This window comes from Bradysia coprophila, chromosome III (genome assembly GCF_014529535.1).
Source record: "Bradysia coprophila strain Holo2 chromosome III, BU_Bcop_v1, whole genome shotgun sequence".
Classification (NCBI taxonomy): domain Eukaryota; kingdom Metazoa; phylum Arthropoda; class Insecta; order Diptera; family Sciaridae; genus Bradysia; species Bradysia coprophila.
In genome coordinates this window covers 1,917,957-1,940,251 of record NC_050736.1, presented here as the reverse complement: position 1 = coordinate 1,940,251, position 22,295 = coordinate 1,917,957, and the positions used below count along the sequence as shown (strand labels likewise).

Below are 22,295 nucleotides of genomic sequence, written 5' to 3'. Positions count from 1 at the left end.
GCCATATATAACCGAATCAGATGTGCGGTGGCACAAAAGTTCGATACAAACGCCATCTCATCCCTTCGTTGAAAGGGAGATAGCGAAAATATTTATATGAAATACAAGTAAATCGTAGTCAACCATTTTAAAAAGAGATGTCATTGGCATCGAACTTATGAGCTAGGCCGCGCGTCTGAATGGCATTACCTCCTCACTATATTTACCTTGGCCCAGACTATCGATACGTGTGTGCATGAAATGAGTTATTTATTTAAAAAAATTCAAGGAGTTGTAATCAACATAGATTACAAATGAACAAAATAATGTATTCCCTTGACTGTAAGTCAAGGGTTTTACAAAAGAAAATACACCGTACGTAACACATTCACTATGATTAAAAATGTACGGAAATGTGATTAAAGAACGTTAAATGTAACGATTTTCTGCTACTTGTTCACACGATAACTTGAGTAAATCACAACAGATTTTCAAAAACTTTTTTTTATTTGATGAAGTATTGAAATCCTCAGGTCAAGTTTGAAAAAAGGAGATATCAGTTCATTGTTCAACCATCTGGTAGTAGTTCTCAAAAGAAGCCTCTGCTGCTCCTTGTTAACACAACAACTAGAGTAATTCTCAACCGATTTAAAAAAAAAATGTTTGGTGGAGAATGGAATTAATTCCTAAGGTTAGGTTCCAAGATAGATTATGTTGCTAACAGAATTTTTGTATCTATTTCAATAGTATTTTTCTTGTTATGTGACTTTGCCTTGTAAACAAAACCGAATAAGTAGAACAAAAATTAAACGAAAATTAAAATTAAATCATGAGTGTATAAACAACAGTTCGAAGATTTTCAATGAAACTAACCAGAATTAAATCTTCTAGTAGTTCTAGTAGTTCTTCTTCTCAATATGTTTTTGTGAGTAATCTTCAGCAGAAGCATATTCTGCTTTTGGTTAACACGATAACTGGAGTAATCTCAACGGATTGGTTGAACAATCTGGGAGTAGTTCTCAAAAGATACCTTTTCTACTTTTTGTTAAAACAATCTGGAGTCTTGTTATTCGATTTTTCCTTGTAAACAAAACCGAACAAACACAACCAAAATTAATGAGAAATTAATTCACACGAGTTTAAATTGTATTGTAAACATACGCCAATTTTTACCGGGGCATTTTATATTATACAAAAAATTATATTTCATTGAAAAATTGTTCTTTAGTTTCAATTTAACCTGATCTTTTACTTTTTAATAAGCTACCTGCAAAATCATGAAATCACTTTAAACTATTTTTGAATGAAATTTGATGTAAAAGTAACTAACATCTACCATTATCAAAATATCCCTTCGGTTTTTTTTTTATTAATTGAGAAAATTATTTTAAGAGGAAAGTCCTGACGTCAGGCTAGTGCAATCGTTTATGTAATACATACACTCATACTATGGTAAAACACCTGTGACGTCACTAGTTGTTCGATTATTTATGTACCAACATAAAAAAATGAAAATATTAACAAATTCATATTCTGATGTAAACAACTACTAGTAAATGAAAATTATGACGTCGACAAACAATTCGAACTGCTGTTTTAAAATACTAATTAACGTAATTGAGCGAACAAAATTTGTATTCATGGGTTTTAGGACCTGAATAATCCGAATAAAATAGTTTTGACAACTCGTGCAGGTAGCCTATTCTATTTCTTGAACGTAAGTTGGTTTCTACTATCTACTGGTGGTTTCTACCCGTTAATTTTCACCCGAACGATATCATCATCAGCGAATAATCTGGCTACAGAAAATCTCATTCATGCGAAACTGCATTGAATTATGTTATTTCCGACTGGAAATGTGAAGTTGACAATAAAAACATAGTGTTGTTGGTGGTATTTGTTGACTGTCGGCATTTTTGTTTTCGTTATTCATCAACGATATAAAATCGGTTTTCCGAGATTGCAAAATCAACCTCTTTGCTGATGACACTGCCATTTACATATCGGGTAAAAATATCGATGAACTTGTGGAGAAGATGAACTGCGAACTAAGTAATTTTAATGAGCTGAAACTTAATGCAACTAAAACGAAGTATATGGTGTTGGGTCATAAAAAGGTCGAGAATGTGAACCAAATCAACGTTGGTAGTGCAGTTATAGACAGAGTGAGCGAAATTAAGAGCTTCCGAGCGTACGCTGAAATTGTAGCCTACATTTCTGCGTTTCGAAATTTTTGATCGCTGATATCTTTTTACGAGAGCCCTTTTTGAAAAATGTACGACCACATTTTCGAGTAAAAATATGACAGCTTTGAATAAAAAATAAAATTGTCTGTGAAAGTTCCATGTGCTTTGAGAAAAGTGTACCTTTGATGCAAATTTGAGGCATCGGTACAGTTTTCTCAAAGCACATGAAACTTTCACAGACAATTTTATTTTTTATTCAAAGCTGACATATTTTTACTCGAAAATGTGGTCGTACATTTTTCAAAAAGGGCTCTCGTAAAAAGATATCAGCGATCAAAAATTTCGAAACGCAGAAATGTAGGTTACAATTTCAGCGTAGGCTCGGAACCTCTTAAATACTTGAGTTGCATAATTTAGTCTGGTGCGAGTTGTCCTTTCGCTCATATTGAATGTAAATAGCGATTTTATGGTTGATTATCGTAGGTGGGTCGGCCACGAACTCGAATCGCAATGTTGCCAAGCTGGGATCGACCTGGTTTGGGTCAGGGAGCCGCCGTCAGCTAAAACTTCTTTCGGCTCTATAAAATTGAATTTTGATCCGAATTGAGTGGGGAAAAAATCTTGTGTTCCTTGAACCTTTCTGCATACGAGAAAAATATAAGTGATTGTAAAAATATGCTGGTGGCTCTGTAATTCAAGATGGCGACCATCAATACAAAAAATTTACAAATCTGGAAAATCCGGTAAATGCTTTTTTTAAAGTAACTAATGTTTTTTATTTTTAACATAAAATAGACACCATTCGGAATAATTTCGCCCATGGAAAAATGTCAAAAATATTTCATTTTATATTTTTAAATAAATTTTCAAAAATCCAAACTTCATAGAGCGAAAAGAAGTGGTAGGCAACGTCGGCCCCCTAGACCAAACCAGGCCGATCCCAGCTTGGCAACATCGCGATTTGAGTTAATGGTCGATTCATCTACAATAATCAACCTCGTAATCAACCATAAAATCGCTTTTTACATTCAATATGAGCGAAACGGCTTTTTTGGACAACTCGCACTTGACTAAATTGATGAAAAGTTGAAGTTTAATGCGAATTTTGATTTTGTGCGTAAAAAAATGGCTAAGAAAACAAATTTCTTTGGACGAATTTCCGATAAACTTACCAGACTTCTAGTATACAACACCATAATAGCGCCTCACATTAGTTACTGCTCAACGATACTATTTTTGTCGGACAAATCGCACATACACCGAATACAGAAACTGCAGAACAAACGTATGCGGATTATTCTAAGGAAGAAGAGAAGGACACATATTGAAACCATGTTGACTTCTTATCTGTACAACAACACTACACTATACGAGACGCATTGGTCTTCATACACAAAGTGCAAGAAGGAGTGCTACCTCAATGCTGCCGTAATTCGCATGTCGGACTTAGTGCAAAATTTAAACAAAAGAATTCTTTTGTTTAAATTTTACACTAAGTCCGACATGCGAATTACGGCAGAATGTCTGAGTAGGTGTTTTCAATCGAATGAAGGACGGTCGTACATCCTCCGAAGTTATGGTGATCTTCGTCTTCCATTGTTCAGAAAAAGTGCGACGCAAAGAAGCTTAATGTTTGATGGATGGTGTGAAAATGTATAACCGAATTCCGAGTGAAGTCAGGAGAAGAGAGAATGGAAAACATTTTAAAACTTATTGTGATCGATTTGTGAAGATGAATTATGACTGATTGTTTGTTGTAAACGATGTATATTGAGATTATGAATAGTTTTTATAACTAATGAAATAAATAAACCAATAAACCAAACGTGTTTTAAATTCCGTTCAAATGTCAGATCGTTCAAATTCCGGTGCATCAAGCACCAATTTCCAGCGCTAATTCCGATCGTGTAGTGCTTGTAGAATTAAAATAACAAATAGCTGTATTGGACAGTAAATAGCGCAGTGTGTAAGTCGTTAGCCTCACACTGAATTATTGTGTTGGAAGTTCGTGAGTTCGAAATCACTGACAAATTGATAACAAAATTATTAATGTTATGTGATATACGAATACAACGAGCGAACACATCCGACACCAGAGCACCAGACATCTATCAGCAAATGGGGGGAACAAAAGCTCTTCAGCAAGCGATTTAGAAAGTGCTTGGCTAGGTCGTAGAAGACATTCTCAAAGAAGTTCTTAGGTCTGGGGGATTATCATGGGACAAAGAAGCTCTTCAGTCAGCAATCAGCAAAACGATATAGTAAGGTGCTTGGCTATGTCGTTGAAGACAAAAAAAAGTTCTAAAGGTCAGGGTTGCTGAATAACAGATGTCGCAGTGAACGATCCAATCAATGGAATGGAAAACTCACACACGTTCGGCTGGTTGGTACAGTTGGTAAAATTGTCATCAATGTTTAAAAAAAATATATTGTCTGCACTATAAAATAATTAAATAATTCAAACTTGCCGTTCATTGATTTTTTCAAAACTGCCCGGTGTAAATTGTGTGTCATTGAAGCGCATTGGACATTTCAGGAAAAAGTGAGCACAGCCTTGCAATGCGTCGAATTGTCAACGCAACACCACTATTTTTATTCGTAAACGCAATGAAAACAAAAAATTTACGCCGAGCAATTTTGGAAAAGACAATTTACGGTAAAATCAAACTATTTAATTATCGTGTGGTGCAGATCCACCTATTTGTTTGTTTGTTTTTTTAATTATTTTCAGAGAAAATGACTCGTTCAACCTTCAGGCCTTCCTAACGTATATAGACGGTAAATTGGAAGATCCTGGCTTAACCGAAGGTGCCAATGAGGACATATTCATTGCCATTAACGGTTCACCGGCTCAAATGTCTGATTCTGATTCCGGCAACAGTTCTTCGAGAGACGACACGCGGATAATTTCGGACGAAGGACGGAGGATGCTGAAGGAAATGGTCAAGGGATATGTGGCACACAAGGTTGCCCGGATGGCTATGGACGAACAACGAATATCTCTGTTACTTCTCCTTTCGCAACTCGGCGAACCGGCACGGAAGCTCTACCGCATTCCGGGCATCCTGCAGCCACCAGTCAATAATCCACCGCCGAATTAAGAACAGCTTAGGACGAGATTCGGGCGCACTTACAGTGCCGGGGTCAACATATACATTACCTCAACTAAATTTTCCTTGCTTCCTAATCGCTCATCAAACAAGTTTCTCGTCTATTGGGTCCTGGATTGAACTAGGCCGGCAAGTTCTGTTAGTTTTAGTGAAATCTAGTTCACTAGTAGTAGTTCAATTTTTTTTATATTTAATTATTTTTTTTATTTTAAGATAAGCGAAGCAGACGGGCTGTAACAATGACAGAATTGAACTACGGAATTGCACTACGGAATTGTACTACGGAACTGGTACTACATAATTGGAATACAGAATTGGAACACAGGACCGAAATTGGAATGTGGAATTAAAAAATACGGAATGGGAAGCGAAGAATTTAAAGAAAGAACATCTTTCGGTTAAGGAAAAGAATACATCTGGAAATGCGTTCAACTTTTGCCGAAGGCATCGGAAGTGTGAAGTGAGGACGAAGGCGTCGGAAGTGTTAAGTGAAGGCGTAGGCTGATAAAAAGGAAATGTGAAGATTCGGAACGGAAAAGAATAGGGGTATGGCGATCTCATCAACGTTGTCGTGCTACGAGTTTGGTTAAAGAATCCAGCTTGAAAGAATAGACCACCTACGAACGGATAAAAATTATATTCGAAGCGAACGGATGACAGTATTCGTTGTTGCGGGGGTGTGAAGGACTTGAATTAAGGGGGTGTGTTAGTTTTAGTGAAATCTAGTTCACTAGTAGTAATTCAATTGATTGACAGATCATAGTACACGACTTCACTGTGTTTATTAGTCTCAAGGAATAAAGACGTTTTTCTATAATCTCGAAAACCCTTTAAACACAAAGCCACCTAGCGGCCAAGCGACGAATAATTTTTTTTCTACCCACATTTACTGAATCAACATCAAAAGCACTACCGAAATCAACGATAAAATCATTAGGTCCGAGATACGGCGCTAGCAACCAGCACGTCTCAATGAACGTCAAGTCATCGCGTAACGTAAATTTATTCAAATGAAGCAATAAACAATCGGACATGCTAAACGGGCGGTTCGAAAAACGATTGTGAAATTAATTTGTTCGGAAATTGATATTGGACGGTAGGATGGGTCGATTTTACCAACTTTAAATTCCACATCCAGTGGCTTGTGTAGCTGGAAGGGCTAAACTTGTGGCATCATTACTTTTTCGTTTCCGCACACTTTTTAGTAGCCCACGTGCATTTGAAAATCTGTGTTGAATGCACGTGGGCTACTCAAAAGTGTGCGCATACGAAAAAATAATTATGCCACAAGTTTAGTTCTTCCAGCTACACAAGCGATTTGCTGTGGATTTAAAAATTGGTACAATCGACTAACCCTATTGGACGGTGTGTGATTCAGGTCCAATTCTAATTCGACCATCGATTTTTTTGATCATTTTCTCCACCCAAATTGAAGAATCTTTTCAGCAGAATATTAATCTATCAGTCAAATTCAACCATAAATTAATAATTATAAATGAGATCGTACTTTTCTCATTTCCATCCCGATGGTTGTAACTTCACACCATTTTCCAATTGTACAAAACCATCGGCATGTTTCTAAGCAATTTTGTGTATTTATAGAAAGCGAGAGATGGCGTTTGTATTTAACTTTCGTGCCATCCGTGCCATCACACATCTGATTCGGTTTTATATGGCAGTGCGGTCGAAATTCAAAATGGAAAGTGCGTAATACTTTCTAACGCAGCGTCATTTTCAAGGAAGCGTTGATTGTTTTCGGTTCACTTTTTCATTGAATCGTTCACTTGAAATTCAAATTTTAGGCACACTTACGGCGTAGATTCTCATGCCGTTCCTAACTTTAAGAATTCGTAGCTTGACAGTTCTTGTGGGATTCTATACACGAAATATCAAGTTACGAAAATATGAGAATAGTCACCCTTGGTCTCAATTGTCAAATGTTCATCAAGGCTGCAAACTTTGGGGACGCAGATGGCCATTTTATTAGATCTGGGAGAACACACTACTTCTGAAGATTTCACATATAAAAAAGATCACCACATCGTCACGGCGACGAGAATCGTCACAGAAGGTGAATTTTTGTATGAAATCCACAATGTTATCCTCAACTGTGGTGTGTCACCCACGTATCTGTACTGCGTGACGACCTCACCAAAGTTTATAGCCTTGTACGTCCGTAACTTTAAGAACTCGTAACTTGACAGTTCTTACGGGATTTTTTATACACAACTGACATTTTTACGAATATATTTTCAGTTACGAACGCGTAAGACTCGAGGCCCAGAGTGTAAAATTTAAAAAAAAACGAGCCATCAGAACAGTCGGAGCGTTTGCTTCGACTGAGCCCCGTACGAACCCGTATATCTATTGCGTACGTGACCCTAGTGCGTCTGTCGCCCTACTTTGACAGTAAGCCTATTGCGCCCGTAAACGTAACTAAAGTAAAATTATTATGAAATGTTTACATCTTAGAAATTGCGCATAGCGACTTGTAAGGAATTCAAATGTAACACAAATTTCGAATCGACCTAAAATTTTCTCAGTCCTAGGACCCAAACTTAAATTTTTTCAACAATTAACCTACAGCCTGTAAATATTTTTCATATGCAGAATGAGCACCAGCTGAATATCACCAGCTGGATCTGCTAACACACACTTATTGTATGATAAACAATCAAAACACATTCTTAACAATGTGTTTACTTCATTCATACGTGTTATGTGCGCGTAGATGACGTTAACGTAGAAATGCACTGTGTGTAGGTTGTCTTTGAATTGTATACAAGCTGGTGCTCATTCTGCACATAAGAAACTTTTAGCAATTGTATATTACCTATAAATAAACAATTTACGGATAAATATGCTAGTATATAGCTCAAAATAACTATTCATATCGTTATATAGCTCAATTTATAAATTTATATAGATATCCATGATTGGGATGATAGAAACACCTCACACATATAACCAATCACTTCCCACTGATCAGTGACTTTGTAATTATCATTTTCACCGATTTATATCGTTTTTACAAAAATCCAAAATGGCGGCCGACTGCCATTTTGTTAGGAAGTGGAAAGCCGAACGGCTGCTTTACATTCGTTAGTACCTTTCAAACAAAAAAAAAAAATCAAAAACAAAAACAAAATACTCCACGTTCTCAGTACGGCCGAGTAGCCAGCCACATATAAGCTCTCTCCAAAAGACCTAGCATACGCTCCAGTGAACCGAAATTCCCCTGTTAGTACGGTCAATACCTATCTAATAAAGCAAAATCCATCTAAATCCATTCAAATTTGGCCAACCTACAATCAAAAAACGGCTTGCCGCCCTGTACCTAGTTCACACGGTCTAACTCACGAGTCGGTCATCCAATTTTTATTACCTTTCATTTGACGTATCACTTACAAGTGTAGCCTTTAAATGGCCAGAGAAATCTTCGGAAAACGTTAAAGCACTTATGGGGCCCTAGCTCAAGAGGGGTCGACCCAAAATCGCACATCTTCGAACTATTTCAACTACCTTTCAGGGAAAAAAATTGAAATCGAATTTGATTTACTCAAGATATCGACGTGACAGACAGACAGACAGACAGACAAACATATTTTTATTGCGTCATCTATGAACATAGGCAAATGCTTTGCCCTTACCGTCTGCTTCGAATTCCATCAATTACACACGGCAAGCCCCTTTTGTACTTCGTACGGGGCTAAAAACCTGTTGCTATCCAATTGCAGAAAAATTCGCACTATATTTCAAATTTTTCTTTCAAATTTCTTTTGTTTAGTTTAAATTAAACCACTGCGCACTATTTGATATTTTTGATAAATTTTTACAAATATTTTGCTTTATTAAAAAAAAACCAGACCGACCTACTCTATTATGTTTATCGTCGTTGCGTCGACAGTCGATAACAGATGACAAGCCGTTTATTGATATGACTATATGGAACAATAATTTCTGGATCGTAAACGTCAGTTAGGAAGAAACACCGACGGTCTCTGTCTAATAAAAAATTATCTTTTTGTAAGAACATTTTTTGAATAAAGTATGGCGAATATGAAATACACGAATTTGTCTATCAAATTTTACAATCAATAATAACCGAAATACATGTGAAGTGATTCTTGCTGTGTAATATTTGACTGAATAGTTGCGAAAGTATTGTTGATAAGGGCGACACGTCCCATATAAAGTGAAATTATTTCCGTCTGACAGAAAAAATGATGAATTTTACACCTTCAATAGTGAAACGTTTATTGGCTTGGAAAAAAGGAAACGAGGAATCATCAATTGAAGGTAGATGGTCTGAAAAGGCTGTAAAAAGTTTGGTCAAAAAGCTGAAGAAATCGGGAGCACTGCAGGAATTGGAAAAGGCAATATCAACGCATAATCCTAATACAAAATGCGTGACGATACCAAAGTGAGTTTACTTTACTCTTTTACTTATAATAAAAAAGATTGCATTAGAGAGATATGTATATAAATATTTTTTTTTACTGTGTCGTGTATGGTGTCGCCTATATTGGTGTGTTAAAAGTTGTTTCTGTTTGCGAACAATATTTTTTGTGTGTTTGGTCGGTTCACTTCTTTCCGATATACAAAGAAATTTTTATTTTTATTTGCGGGGTGAGTAATCGATGATACAAGTCAAATGGCAGCAATTTAATAAATTGTCTGGAATAGGTCGTTTCCAATTGATCTATTGCCATTTCCGACATAGCGACACGTAACACATTAAACTATTCGTTTATTCAAATAAAAAATTGATACAACGCAGTTTTACTATTTATGCACTTTGCCCTTGACTTTGTATTCGTAGAGACTGTGTATCACGAAACAATTCCATCATTTCCATTGCATGGGAACGTTAAGTCAGAGATTTTCTTTGCTAGTATCTGAATGAAAACGTTAACATATCGCTCTCGGACCGAATGGATGAACAATTGGAAGTCTTATCATCTAATGCCTTTAGTTTTTTACTGATAAAACCACGAAAGTCGAGTCAATAGAAATATTTGCAGCATTTATTACATTATCAAAGTCATTTGGTAATAAAAGTTTCAAACTGAAAGAGCACTTGAGAGAAGCAGATACTACTACTTGAGTACAGTTACTGGTTTTTATTAATTTGTACATACGGTAATGAAAGTTCGAGGGATGCGCTTGACATTATCACGTATAAGACATTTTTCAAGAGGCATTATTTAAAAATCGAATTTATTTTTGATGTTTTTTTTCTTCCAATATTCTCAGAAGCTCAGATCCTTTCAAATTTAATTTCTTTGTCGGTTTCGGAAAGACACAATACGAAATGAACCACATGATTCGTTTTGTCTACCATTAAAGAACTGATTCTAACATTTGCTTATTGCAATAAGCTCACAGATGTAATACACATTCAATGACTGATAAGAGTAGCTGATGCTGTAGAATTTTGTTTTTTGAAAGAGTTTACCGAAGATTGTAAAAGTTTCAAGTCCACTTTCGTGTCCAATATCATTTTTGAGTGTTGGGATGCATGCATGATTTCTGATTTTCTTGAATGTTTTCTCTTGAATTGATTTACATTTTTTATATGGCACGCTCACCATTACATCATATTTTTCTATTATCGTTTATTGTCTAGAGAAGCAAAATATTAAGTCTAAGCCAGTTTGAGAAGAAGGAAATTTCTTCAAAACTGGTGGGTCCGTTGTACTATGAAAAAGAAACAAGTATCCGATTGACACTATCCAGGTATAGGGTACGGATCAATAGTAGCGTCAGTAATGATACCCAGTCTTTGTCATAGATACTCTTATTAAAAAAGACATGCGTATCGAAATAAAATTATTGAATCTGTTGCTTTTGTATAGCTTCACACAAAATCTTTTACTTCATTTGCTTTAACATAAGTTCTGCTATTATAAAGAAGACTATCCAGAGGTCATCGCTTCATTCTACCGTCATTTTCGAGAGGTTCAGATTATAATCTAATACTGAACGGGAGAGTTCGATTCAGTTAATATCATCAATACAAGCTCTGGGGTAATAGTTAAAGTTAAAGTGTGGCAAAATGGTAGATGCTCAGTTTCACGTTTAAGTTCACATTTATTTATTTATAGAGATTTGTTCACCCTGAAAAACACAGTCAAGTTGAACCACCTGAAAAAATCGAACCAAATTTTGACTCTGACACTATTATCCGTGGAAAGTGTGTGTTGTTTGGTATTGATGGTATTTAGTTTCAGTCACTTGCTGTATCTGCTGATACTCTTAGGAAAAAAGATTTACTTACACCAGAAAATGAGTCATTAACATGACATGACGTTGTGTAATAGGAAAATGCTGTTTGGAAACTAAGGCTCGATTTTTGTATAATTCTACTAAATGTCTAGTACGTTCAATCATAAAATCACTGATGTCAGCGATCTATTTTTTGTCACTACTATGACATTTCAGGGATATTTACCAGAGTGAAGGTATTTCACCAGAAAAAATTGCTCAAAGGATGGAGTACTGAAAAAAAATATTGTGGCGCCTCTACAACAGGCTTTCCTATTCTAACCCTCACATTTGGCAAAATAAAAAGTTCTAAACAATGGCGTTAATCTACTAATAATGTGCAGAATAAATGTTCAAATAGGACACGGACAAATTCTTTTAATCATCTGAATTTTCGTTGCCATGTCGCCTTTTCTTGTAGACCAAATTAGAAAAAAAAAACTCTCACGTGTGTTACGGTTTTCTTACAAAACAGCAACTTAACTATTTCTTTGACAATGTCAACAATAAAATAGACTTAAATCTTCTCGAGTTCTATTCAGTGAATGAGAAGTTTTATTGTACAAGATTTACTAATGCAATGAATGTGTTGTGTAAGTTGTGTAAGTTGTTTGCAAAATTTGTAAGACAATTTCACAGGTAATTGTTAGATGGTGGTGTAAGCGTATTGTACTTGCTGTGTATAGAAGTAGGAATTATCGATTAAGAGATTTGAATAACATTTATCTATTACGTCAACCACGTAGATATAAGCTTCTTGACTACATTAAAATAACAGATTGCGGTCTTGTGCTTAGCAATTTCTTGTTTTGACTAGTAGGAAGTTTGCAATCTTAACCGAAGGTAAGGGCTATAGTACTACTAGTGAAAACGACAATTCCAAGCGCAAGTACTTAAGACATTTTGCTTACTGTAGCCATCTTTAAACGGCTTATGAGTATCATCGTCCAAATTTAAATACCCTGTTACGCTGATCAAATAGTAGAACCGTTTCCTCCTGTTCTAGCCACACCAATTCTAAGTAAAATCCTTAAATGAATTTAGTGAAATAGAATGCCATTCCCCTGTGTTCGTCAAACCAAAAATGTGTGCTGTCTAAAAAGTAATTAGGCCTACGACTAGCTTTTATACACGATGAAGTATGCACATATTAAATAGACAGACGGATGGAACGTTCACAAATGACGTCAATCGAAATTATGGAATTTTCTATTTATGATAAGAGAAGAACTTTTGCCACTCATTAACTCTGGTGCTGACGTGATAGAAAATCGGAAAGGACTTAACGAACATTAGGTTGAGGAATTTTAGTATTTTGTATCTTGAGTTGAGAAGCGCCATAAATTGAAAAGTACGCACAAACGACTTATCTCGCCATAATGTCGTAGGTTTAGACTTCAACCCGTCTAGATTGTAACGTAAATTCTAATTTAACGGAGAAATGAAATTTGTAAGCCTTTTTGGTTGTAAGGAAGATGTAACGCTTTACGTAATTGCTCTTTTTCTCTGACTAATAGACCAAGAGGCCACTTTCCACATTCATATTAGTCCCTAAGGCTATGATTTGAAACGTACGCCATATTGTTAAATAACTCGAAACGAACAAACATTTGTTGCCTCCCATCTGCCACTTTCGCACGTAGTTGAATTTGTGAACAGTCTCCTAAAAACATGTATTAGATATCACACGCAAAGGGTCTCACTTCGTAAATCTCAGACTAAAAATGTTCAAAAGTATTTTCGTGTACGAATTTTTCTGTTTCTTTTTTGTTGTAATTAGACAAAATTAACATTGTATCAGGTTTTTTATTTGGTTATAGTTTGTTGACGAAATTGAATATCCAACCAAATTTCGGGTTATTGCACTCACGGGTCTAATGGTTTTATGTGGTTGTATCTTATCAATAAATTTACCTGATTACCTGATTATACGAATATGATGAGAGAAAATTGCGCAGCTATCTGGTGTGTTAATTACAATTAAATTTCGTGTATGGAAGCACATTTGAACGAATTGCGGTTGGAAACATTGCAAATGTTTTATCTGGTGTATGACGGAAGTGTTGAAAAAACAAGTCGTTAATTTGACAAACAAATTTCGATTGATATAATTTCTACACAAGCCGTACGTTTTATTATGCATACTGTCGCATGCTAATTTCGCATTTCTTTAAAAAAACACGACGAGAAAAAAAAACTAAATTTTCCAGTTTCTATTGCAAAACAACATTGGCGTCTTGACATTGAAGACATATGCATTTCAGAGCGAAGTGTGTATAGTTCTCTCTAGCCAAATATAATTTATGTATTATCCTGCAGCAGTTGAATGTGTTGATAATTTATACACACGGTGCGGAAAATTGCTACAGAACTTGATTTTTTTTTTTCGTATATATTCGACATCATGATATAACACAACCCAAAATCCAGGGCATTAGACATACAAAATATTCTCCTATAACAAGGCAACGAACCGTACGATTTTGAACTCGAAAGGGTCACTAAACTTCGGCGGATATATGTGTAGCTTTGAAAAGTTTCGACTGCGACGTTAGGTAAACTATAATGTGGGTATGTATGTACTTGTACGTACACTGCATAACAGAAAATTACGGTCCTGGTAATGTTTCATTGACTCGGTGATATAAAGTATCAACATTTTCTGTATTATCCAAATGCCGCTTTTAAAATTCCTTCCAACCGAAGTGTTTCCACGAATTTTCCAAGAACATGCGTACCTTAAACCCTATACTTCGTTCGTCTATTACACTTTCCTTTCATTCCATGAACTTGAAATCAAAAAAAACTCTCACTGTCTGGCGCATGTGCACTTATGTGATGACGAAATATTCGCGACTGTTTTTGTTGTGTGTTTGAATGCATGTTATAAATGTAAATGTGCGATTTAATCGTTGAGATACCACCAAATTTGAGCTACATGAACCAATACTCACACATGCCTCGTGAATATTTTAACATGAGTCGTATACACGGTATACGGTTTTTATGATTCTCTGCTTTTTGGCAATCATTCAATCATACCCATAATATTCAGTTTGAGTTCATCTCTGCCCTACCCCAAGAACATGATGGATAAAATGGCGTAACTGTTTTGTCGGTTTTTTTGTTATTTTGTTTTTTAACCCGTGTACATAAAATCAAGAAAACTCAACACAAATTTTTGGTACAAATTGAAGCGCATATCATCGGTGTTTTAGACGAACAACACACTCAGGAATTAGTTTTATATTTTAGTGGAAGTGAAACGAACTAACAAAAGGTACGGCCTTTTTATTGATTTGACAATTTTGGTGAATGAAAATTGTTGTATTCACTCGGAATTTTTGGGTGTGTTGTTAAAAAAGGGCTTCAACTTTCCATTTAATGTTTTTTCCAACTGTTCGTGAATTGATTTCGAAAACATTTCATTTCAAATTGTTAAATTTAAGCTTAACATCTCATGCATATATGTATTATATGAAACGAATGAGATCTGATTTGCTTAAAGCATAGAAACGTGTGCGAAATATCTAAGTTTGTGTTTGTTTTGCCGGTGAAATTAAACAAGAACAGAAAAAATAAAAACTGAAGCATTTATACAACCTTGACCAAACCGCTCCAACTAATAAGTAAATTAATTTAATGTTATTTCGCCTAATTGTTAGACACTCGCAGGTCGAAGACTCACTTTGTTATTCTAAAAATATCATTTGCAATGCGTGACAATGCCATCCCATATCAAGAGTTAAATACGAATGGTGTTCGTAATGGCACACATGCTTCATACACATTGAATTGAGTTTAGTGTGCTGTTGAACTATTCGAAAGTGAGAAAGAGTTGTGTGGGATTAAAGGTTGGATTTCGGGTTCTTCAATTGTAACTTTAAATTTCATCAGTTTACGATTCTTGTTGAATATTAACTCTTATCAAAATTGCTGGACTGTGTGTTGTCACAGTTGCTAGCTCGGTTCAAATTGATTTATTTAATTAAAATCTTATTGTTTACATCAGACTCTGCAACTGTTGTTTTGAGTTAAATATGAATGAAGTTACGGAGATCGTGAAATCTGTATTTAATCTTATAGGGCAAGCGTATCGATGTGTAAAATGTGTAAGAAAACACTAGACGGAGCTCTTTCTTCATTCTTTTTGTCAATGTCGATAGATTAGTTTTGCCTATGAATCGTCACGCAACAACTTGATTGATACAGAAAACAAATAGAAAACCTCCACTTCCTTGATTGCATAATGACAAAACATTCACAACCTTCTTGCAGAGTTCGTCCGGCAAACGGTGAGAACGGCGCCGCTCATCGAAAAGGTTTGCCACACGTTATTTACTGTCGATTGTGGCGTTGGCCAGATTTACAAAGCCAGAACGAATTGAAATCGCTCGAACACTGTGAATACGCATTTCATCTGCGACGAGACGAAGTATGCATCAATCCCTATCATTATACGAAAATTGAACAACCATTGGCATACGTATTGGTACCAAAAAATATTCAACCGATCGCTGCAGATTCAATACAACCATATCCATTAGATGAGCTCAGTAATACGGTGCCACATAACATTCAATACAATGCATTGAGGTAGTTGAACTGAACCTTGGAAACGGTTACTTTTTTCGGTTTAATATTTCAATACCCGACTTTTTTCGCTTAGTTTGCAACAAACACCATACATGGAGGCCACACTCAATCAACAGATTCCAGGCAACACAACAATTATGGACTCTGCCAATGTTAGTGTGGGCAGTGTAAGCAGTATACCGAATACTGAGACACCGCCACCTGGATACATGTCCGAAGATGGTGACCCAATGGACCAAAATGAAAACATGAGTGAGTCCTTGTTGGTATCACAACAAAATGTATAAAACGAAATATAACAGCGAACATCAACCGATATTCCTGCTATAAGAATTTCAAGCCGTTGTCACTGATGTATTTTTCTGATCATTTTTCAGGCATGACACGATTATCTCCGAGTCCAGCATTAGATGCCCAACCTGTGATGTACCACGAACCAGCATTTTGGTGCTCAATTGGCTACTATGAATTGAATACTAGAGTTGGCGAAACATTTCACGCATCTCAGCCATCTATAACCGTAGATGGCTTCACCGACCCATCGAATTCCGAAAGGTTCGTAGCGAACATAAATAAAATAAATTTTGTCAAAGAACCCCACGGGATGACCAAATTTTTTTCAGATTTTGTCTGGGACTACTTTCGAACGTCAATCGCAATGAAGTGGTTGAACAGACCCGTCGCCACATTGGCAAGGGTGTACGTTTATACTACATTGGCGGTGAAGTATTTGCCGAATGTTTGAGCGATTCGAGCATTTTCGTGCAAAGTCCGAACTGTAATCAACGATATGGCTGGCATCCGGCTACCGTTTGCAAAATTCCACCAGGTTTGTTTTGGGCGCTTAACAAAAAATCGGTTGAAATTTTTCTATAAATTTTTCGTTTCGTTTCCGGCAGGATGCAACTTGAAGATTTTCAATAATCAAGAGTTTGCAGCGCTACTTTCACAATCTGTCTCGCAGGGATTCGAGGCAGTCTATCAACTAACCAGAATGTGTACAATTAGAATGTCGTTCGTGAAAGGATGGGGTGCTGAGTACAGGTAACACATTTTACACGTAAACTTTTTATAAGATTACATTGCACTGAAGTTTGGACGACTACCGGAGAAACGGCGAGTTCCTGAGGAATCGACGACTGGTGAACGTTTCTTCAGGAAGTCGTCGTTTCTAACCATTTTGTAAAATATTCCTTTTACAAAACATCAAAGAAGTGTGGGAACTGCTAGAAGTATCGGAGACCTTCTGAAGAAACGTTAGGTTAATGAAGAAACATCGACTATTCGTCGTTTCTTGAGGAACTATCAGTTTCTTCAGTAAGTCGTCGATACTCATGTTGTCGAAACTTCAGTGCAATTAGGATTACCGAAATGACTTTTCGTTTTCTTAAAAATTGGTCGGATTGGATATTCTCCGTTGGAATTGAATTAACAGCTCTCAGCTGCTCAGCCAATAATTTTCAAATTTTCTCTCCGAATTTTTGTCTTTTTACTGAAATTTTTTGAATTGTTTAGTCGCACAATTTGAAACTTGGGGCCCAGGTCGTGGGCTAACATTTCCCAAATTTCCTGAAATCTCTTTTCACAATTCCAACAAGTCTTTTATGAGAAGTGATTAGTGTTCACAGCATATTGAGGAACAAACGTTCGTTGTTCAGGCAAACAATAAAAATGATGAATATTCGAATCTTACCCTTCATGTCACTTTCGTCCTTCAACTCTGATTTTTCGGTGTATATCTCAGGACTCTTCATTAAGTTCGACTCTTCCATATTCTGGTAGTATCTTACGAAAGGTGAGCCTTGACCTTGTCAATCTCATTGATCTCGCGATTAACAATTTAACTGCATGCGAACTACTCTTTTTTCGAATGACCGCGGACTTCTTGGTAGACGATTCGTGATATTTAATTCACTCATTACCTTATCCTATAGACGACAAACTGTTACATCAACACCCTGTTGGATTGAGTTGCATTTGAATGGACCGTTACAATGGCTCGACAGAGTCTTAACTCAGATGGGATCGCCAAGACTTCCTTGCAGTTCAATGTCTTAAATGCAATAGATTTAGGCGCGTTGATAAAGAAGTAAAAACACAAATTTAAACATGAGATACATTTAACCATAAGACAAAATGATTACATTAAAAGTGTATGTATGTTACACACGGGTTGATCCGTAAATTTTTATTGAGTAAAGAAAAAAATGAAAACAAACAAACAAACAAGAAGTTCTAATGATAAGAAAAAGAAGAAAAAAAAATGTTATAAATGAGGACGAAGTACTGTGCAGCTCTATTATTTTCTAAGATTGCTACAAAAAAATATATATCTGAGAGTGTGAAGTCCTTCTCTTTACGTTTTGAGATGTAAGTGCGACGCAAATATCATGGCGGATATTTTTTTAATTAAATTTCTTTTTTTGTTCTTCTAAATGTTGATGATCTTGAATCAAACAATTTTTTGTAACGAAACAAACAAAGAGAAAGTGGAAAAAATCGAATAGAAATTTTTATCAAAATTAATTATATAAAAAACAAAAAAATGTGATTTGGAAATGGAACCGAATTGGCTTTATGGTGATACGAAATATTTTTTTAAAAAACTAAATTCTATTTTTTACGTCAACAAATGAACGAGAAATTGGAAATTATAGATTTTGGGTGCAATTAGAACGTAGAATGAAAAAAAAAAATTGGAAAAATTTGAAAAGAAAAAAGTTTTTGTTTTTTTTTTGTTCGGCGAAATTTTACTGTTCATTTGTTGAGCCAGAAATTTGTTATATATTTTTTACGAAATTTAAACGCCGATGTTTTACTATATATTTACAACATCCAATTTATAAATTTATATTTGCGACATAGACAAATTGATCAATTTGATTTGGCTTGTCCGAATTGTGATTTTTCATTCATAAGAGATATAAAAATAAAAATTTATTGACAAAAAATAAGAAACAAACAAAATTTAGACGAAAACAAAATATTTTAACAAATTGTAATAAAGATGAGAGATGAGTTTTTATGGAAAAACCAACATTTATATTGATTGGCTCAGCCAATTTATAATATTTTTTGCGAAAGTATAAATTTCTTCGTTAAATCAAAACTTTTAAAATTCATTTCGTTTTGCCTTGAAATTTTTTTAAAATTTAAACTTTTTATTCGACTTTTAAATACGATTTTTAATTATCAATTTTGATTTTATAAGTTAAGGAATTTTGAAAGAGAAAAGAAAATAATTTCTTCGAGTGTTTTACGAAGAATAAATTTACCGGAAGGATTTTCATTGACATTAGTCACTGATTGGTAGAATGGTGATCAAAAATTATCTAAGTTGCACTCAATTCAACTTTAGTGTAAAAGAATTAACCTGGCTGAACTATCACAATAAGATCGGTTTTACAAATAATACAACCGAACAGAAAAAAAAAATAGTTTCAGATCTGTTGTTCCTTCTCCCTTTTCACAAAAAACCCGTTTAGTTTCACAAAATACAATCTGATTCAGGACCGGATTGGCTACCAAAGGGCGCTCATGTGAAATGTAGGAGAAGGTTAAAAAGAAGAAAAAGCGCCAAAAAGCTCTATTGAAAGGCGACAATACAGCAAATTCAATAAAATTACTGAAGGAATTAGCCCCTGGTGAAAAACGTCTCAAAGGCTCGAAATACGTATTCTTACTGTCTCCTCAAATCTATTGTCTTTTGAGACGTGAGACCACGTATTTCGAACTTTTGAGACCTTTATTGTCACCCGAGTACTAAAGGTGATTTTACAAGTTACCTTACATGGCCAGGCCAGATCTTATCTGATTAACTTAGTGTGTGCCCCGCTCTTTCATAATATTTATGCATTCACACAGCAACTGAAATGTGCCCGGTGATGTTATTTCGGTGTAAATTATAAAACGAATTTTAAACAAATTATAAAGAATCTTCGCTCAGCGTCAGCTGTACCGACGTTTTTCACATTTTTGTTGCAGTGTTTGTCTCGATGCTACGCTAGTATATAAAATCAAAAATGTCTGAAAGTGTAGGATCTTTTGTTGCTGATCTCTCTATTAGTTCATGGATCAATAATCATACATCTAATTCCAAATGCGATCGGAAACATTTTAATTTTACTACCCAATCCCAGTTACGAACATTGCATTTCAAAATGAAATCCAGGAAATGGATTCAAATTTCGTTTAACTGATCGATTTTCAATGCTAGATGGAACTTAATCGACGACAGATCATATGCACTGCAAATGTCAGACAATTTATGACTGGATTCGAATAGAAAACGGGTTAGAGATGCTAATTGATACAGTACTGGTTTGAGTGGTTTTAAATTTTTCTTTCATATAATCTAATCAGATTCAAGATAGTAGCTCGTTAGTTTCTATACCAGGACTCATTTATTAAATTTAGCTTGTCAATATAAGATTCTCGGAAAGTTTAATCAGAACATTTTTGTTAAAATGAAATAAATGGCTAGTCATGTGCTATCGAAAATGACGACAAGACGATGCGTTATACAGAGGAGTGTATGATCAAAATATTGAAGGAATAGATTTCGTATTAACAGCATTGAGAAATACCTTACACAAGTAACGGATTCAATAATTTTGGTTGCGTTACGCCTGCCGTTTCTAAAAAGTTTAAGCCAGCGCCTAAACTAATATGATTTGCATCGTACAGAAACGTTACAGTTTATGTACAGTTTATAATCTTCCCAGTGAATTTGACTAACTGCATTTCACACGAATTGTCTTAGTTTTAATTAATTTTTTCTTCCTTTTATTTTTTCAATTCGAAGAGATTTTGTAGATTTGTATTAGAATTTAACTATTGATGAAGATTCAGATTCAACTAAACAAACAACTGTAAATAGCCATATTGTTCACTAATAAGATTGAAAATATTATTATCTTTTTAGTAATGAAGTTAATTATAGATTATAGAGCAAAACAAAAAAGGAAGAAAATCTTTAAGAAATCAATCATTATACGAAAGAGAATATATAGAGAGAAAATAAAAATTATAAATAACATACAGAGCCCACCCCCAATACAATCCATAGTAAATTTTGAGTACTTCCACTTTAAACGCGAAAAATTGACAAATTTTTAAAGCAAAGAAAACAGAAAAAAGTTCAAAACACACACACACACGTCTTGGTATACATTCGTTTGCAACTAAGATATTTAAATAGAAAATCATTTTTAACTCACTAAATAGAAAACCAAAAAATGAAAAGAACGAGATAACGACAACACAAAACAAAATGTTTTATTTTCAATACAATAATTTTCCATACAAAGATTTTTTATACATAAAACGAAAAGCAAAAGGAAAAACTAAAAGAATTATTTCTAATTATTGAGTTATTGCTTATAACTTTCTATTCAAAATAATTGTAAAACTGATTATAATTAATATTTTTTTTGTTTTTTTTTTCTCCCATCATCTCTTTTATCGATCAGAGAGTCATTAATCATTATGTGTTTTTATTATAAAAGTAAAAAGAATAAAAAATTTATATCCAACCATTGGTCCTTTCTATTCATACTGAAGTTATAAATCAAATTACCACCGCAGCAAAGTCAAACAATAGCAGCTATATACAGCCCTTCTTTGAATTTTCTTTTATCATTAAACTTCGACAACATCTGTAAATAAATAATAAATTCATCAATTGGTCTCTGGTCGAACCAAGAAATCGGAAGCATTGTCTTCTTTCCGCGAATTTTCAGGTGTCCCTTGATCGAGCAAACATACATCGGACCCACTTCGTCTGGGATGGATATATACGTGGTTTGAATGGTCTTTGCCAGTAGACCTCAAAACAAGCCTCACACAGTCTCGAGCCACACCTGGTTACTGGTGGAAGATCTCCGAAGTTGAAAAAATAGTGATTTTTATCCGAATTTTTCGGCCGTTATAAATAATCGTTCCGGGTGAGAGTGGGCTCGTTGGAAAGCTGATGTTAAGTACTTTCGGGTCATGCATAGTTTGATTAGATTCATTGATATATGTTTCCAAAAATTTGCAATAATAATTTTCAAAATCTGTGTGAACTTTAGACAGGTCTGGGCTGGTACTGATGACGCTTAATGTGAACCTACTGGCAAAGACCTTTCAAACCATGTATATATCCATCCCAGACGAA

At 35.0% G+C, this 22,295-nt stretch overlaps 1 protein-coding gene and 2 long non-coding RNA genes across 3 annotated transcripts in view; all 3 read left to right on the top strand.

Annotated features, from left to right (window-relative positions):
* LOC119078364 overlaps positions 1–22,295 on the top strand; it is a 28,202-nt gene that overhangs the window by 5,583 nt on the left and 324 nt on the right. Inside the window, exon 2 of the long non-coding RNA XR_005088002.1 lies at positions 540–545. This is a non-coding gene — a long non-coding RNA (uncharacterized LOC119078364). The remainder of the gene's footprint in view (positions 1–539; positions 546–22,295) is intronic.
* On the top strand, positions 4,736–6,092 carry LOC119078262. Its single transcript, XR_005087964.1, has 3 exons — positions 4,736–4,821; positions 4,897–5,413; positions 5,489–6,092. It is a non-coding gene; the product is annotated as an uncharacterized LOC119078262 (long non-coding RNA).
* Positions 9,237–21,376, top strand: LOC119076747 (mothers against decapentaplegic homolog 3). Its single transcript, XM_037183696.1, has 7 exons — positions 9,237–9,698; positions 15,821–16,138; positions 16,212–16,390; positions 16,516–16,693; positions 16,762–16,967; positions 17,038–17,182; positions 18,073–21,376. The coding sequence occupies exons 1-7, from the start codon at positions 9,499–9,501 to the stop codon at positions 18,194–18,196; spliced, it is 1,350 nt and encodes a 449-aa protein (XP_037039591.1). The 5' UTR covers positions 9,237–9,498; the 3' UTR covers positions 18,197–21,376.

Excerpts from the sequence above, each read along its gene's own strand:
- LOC119076747 (XM_037183696.1), top strand. The coding sequence starts at position 9,499 with ATGATGAATTTTACACCTTCAATAGTGAAACGTTTATTGGCTTGGAAA. Across the intron at positions 9,699-15,820 it reads AAATGCGTGACGATACCAAA|AGTTCGTCCGGCAAACGGTG; the intron begins GTGAGTTTACTT and ends ACCTTCTTGCAG. Across the intron at positions 16,694-16,761 it reads GACCCATCGAATTCCGAAAG|ATTTTGTCTGGGACTACTTT; the intron begins GTTCGTAGCGAA and ends AATTTTTTTCAG.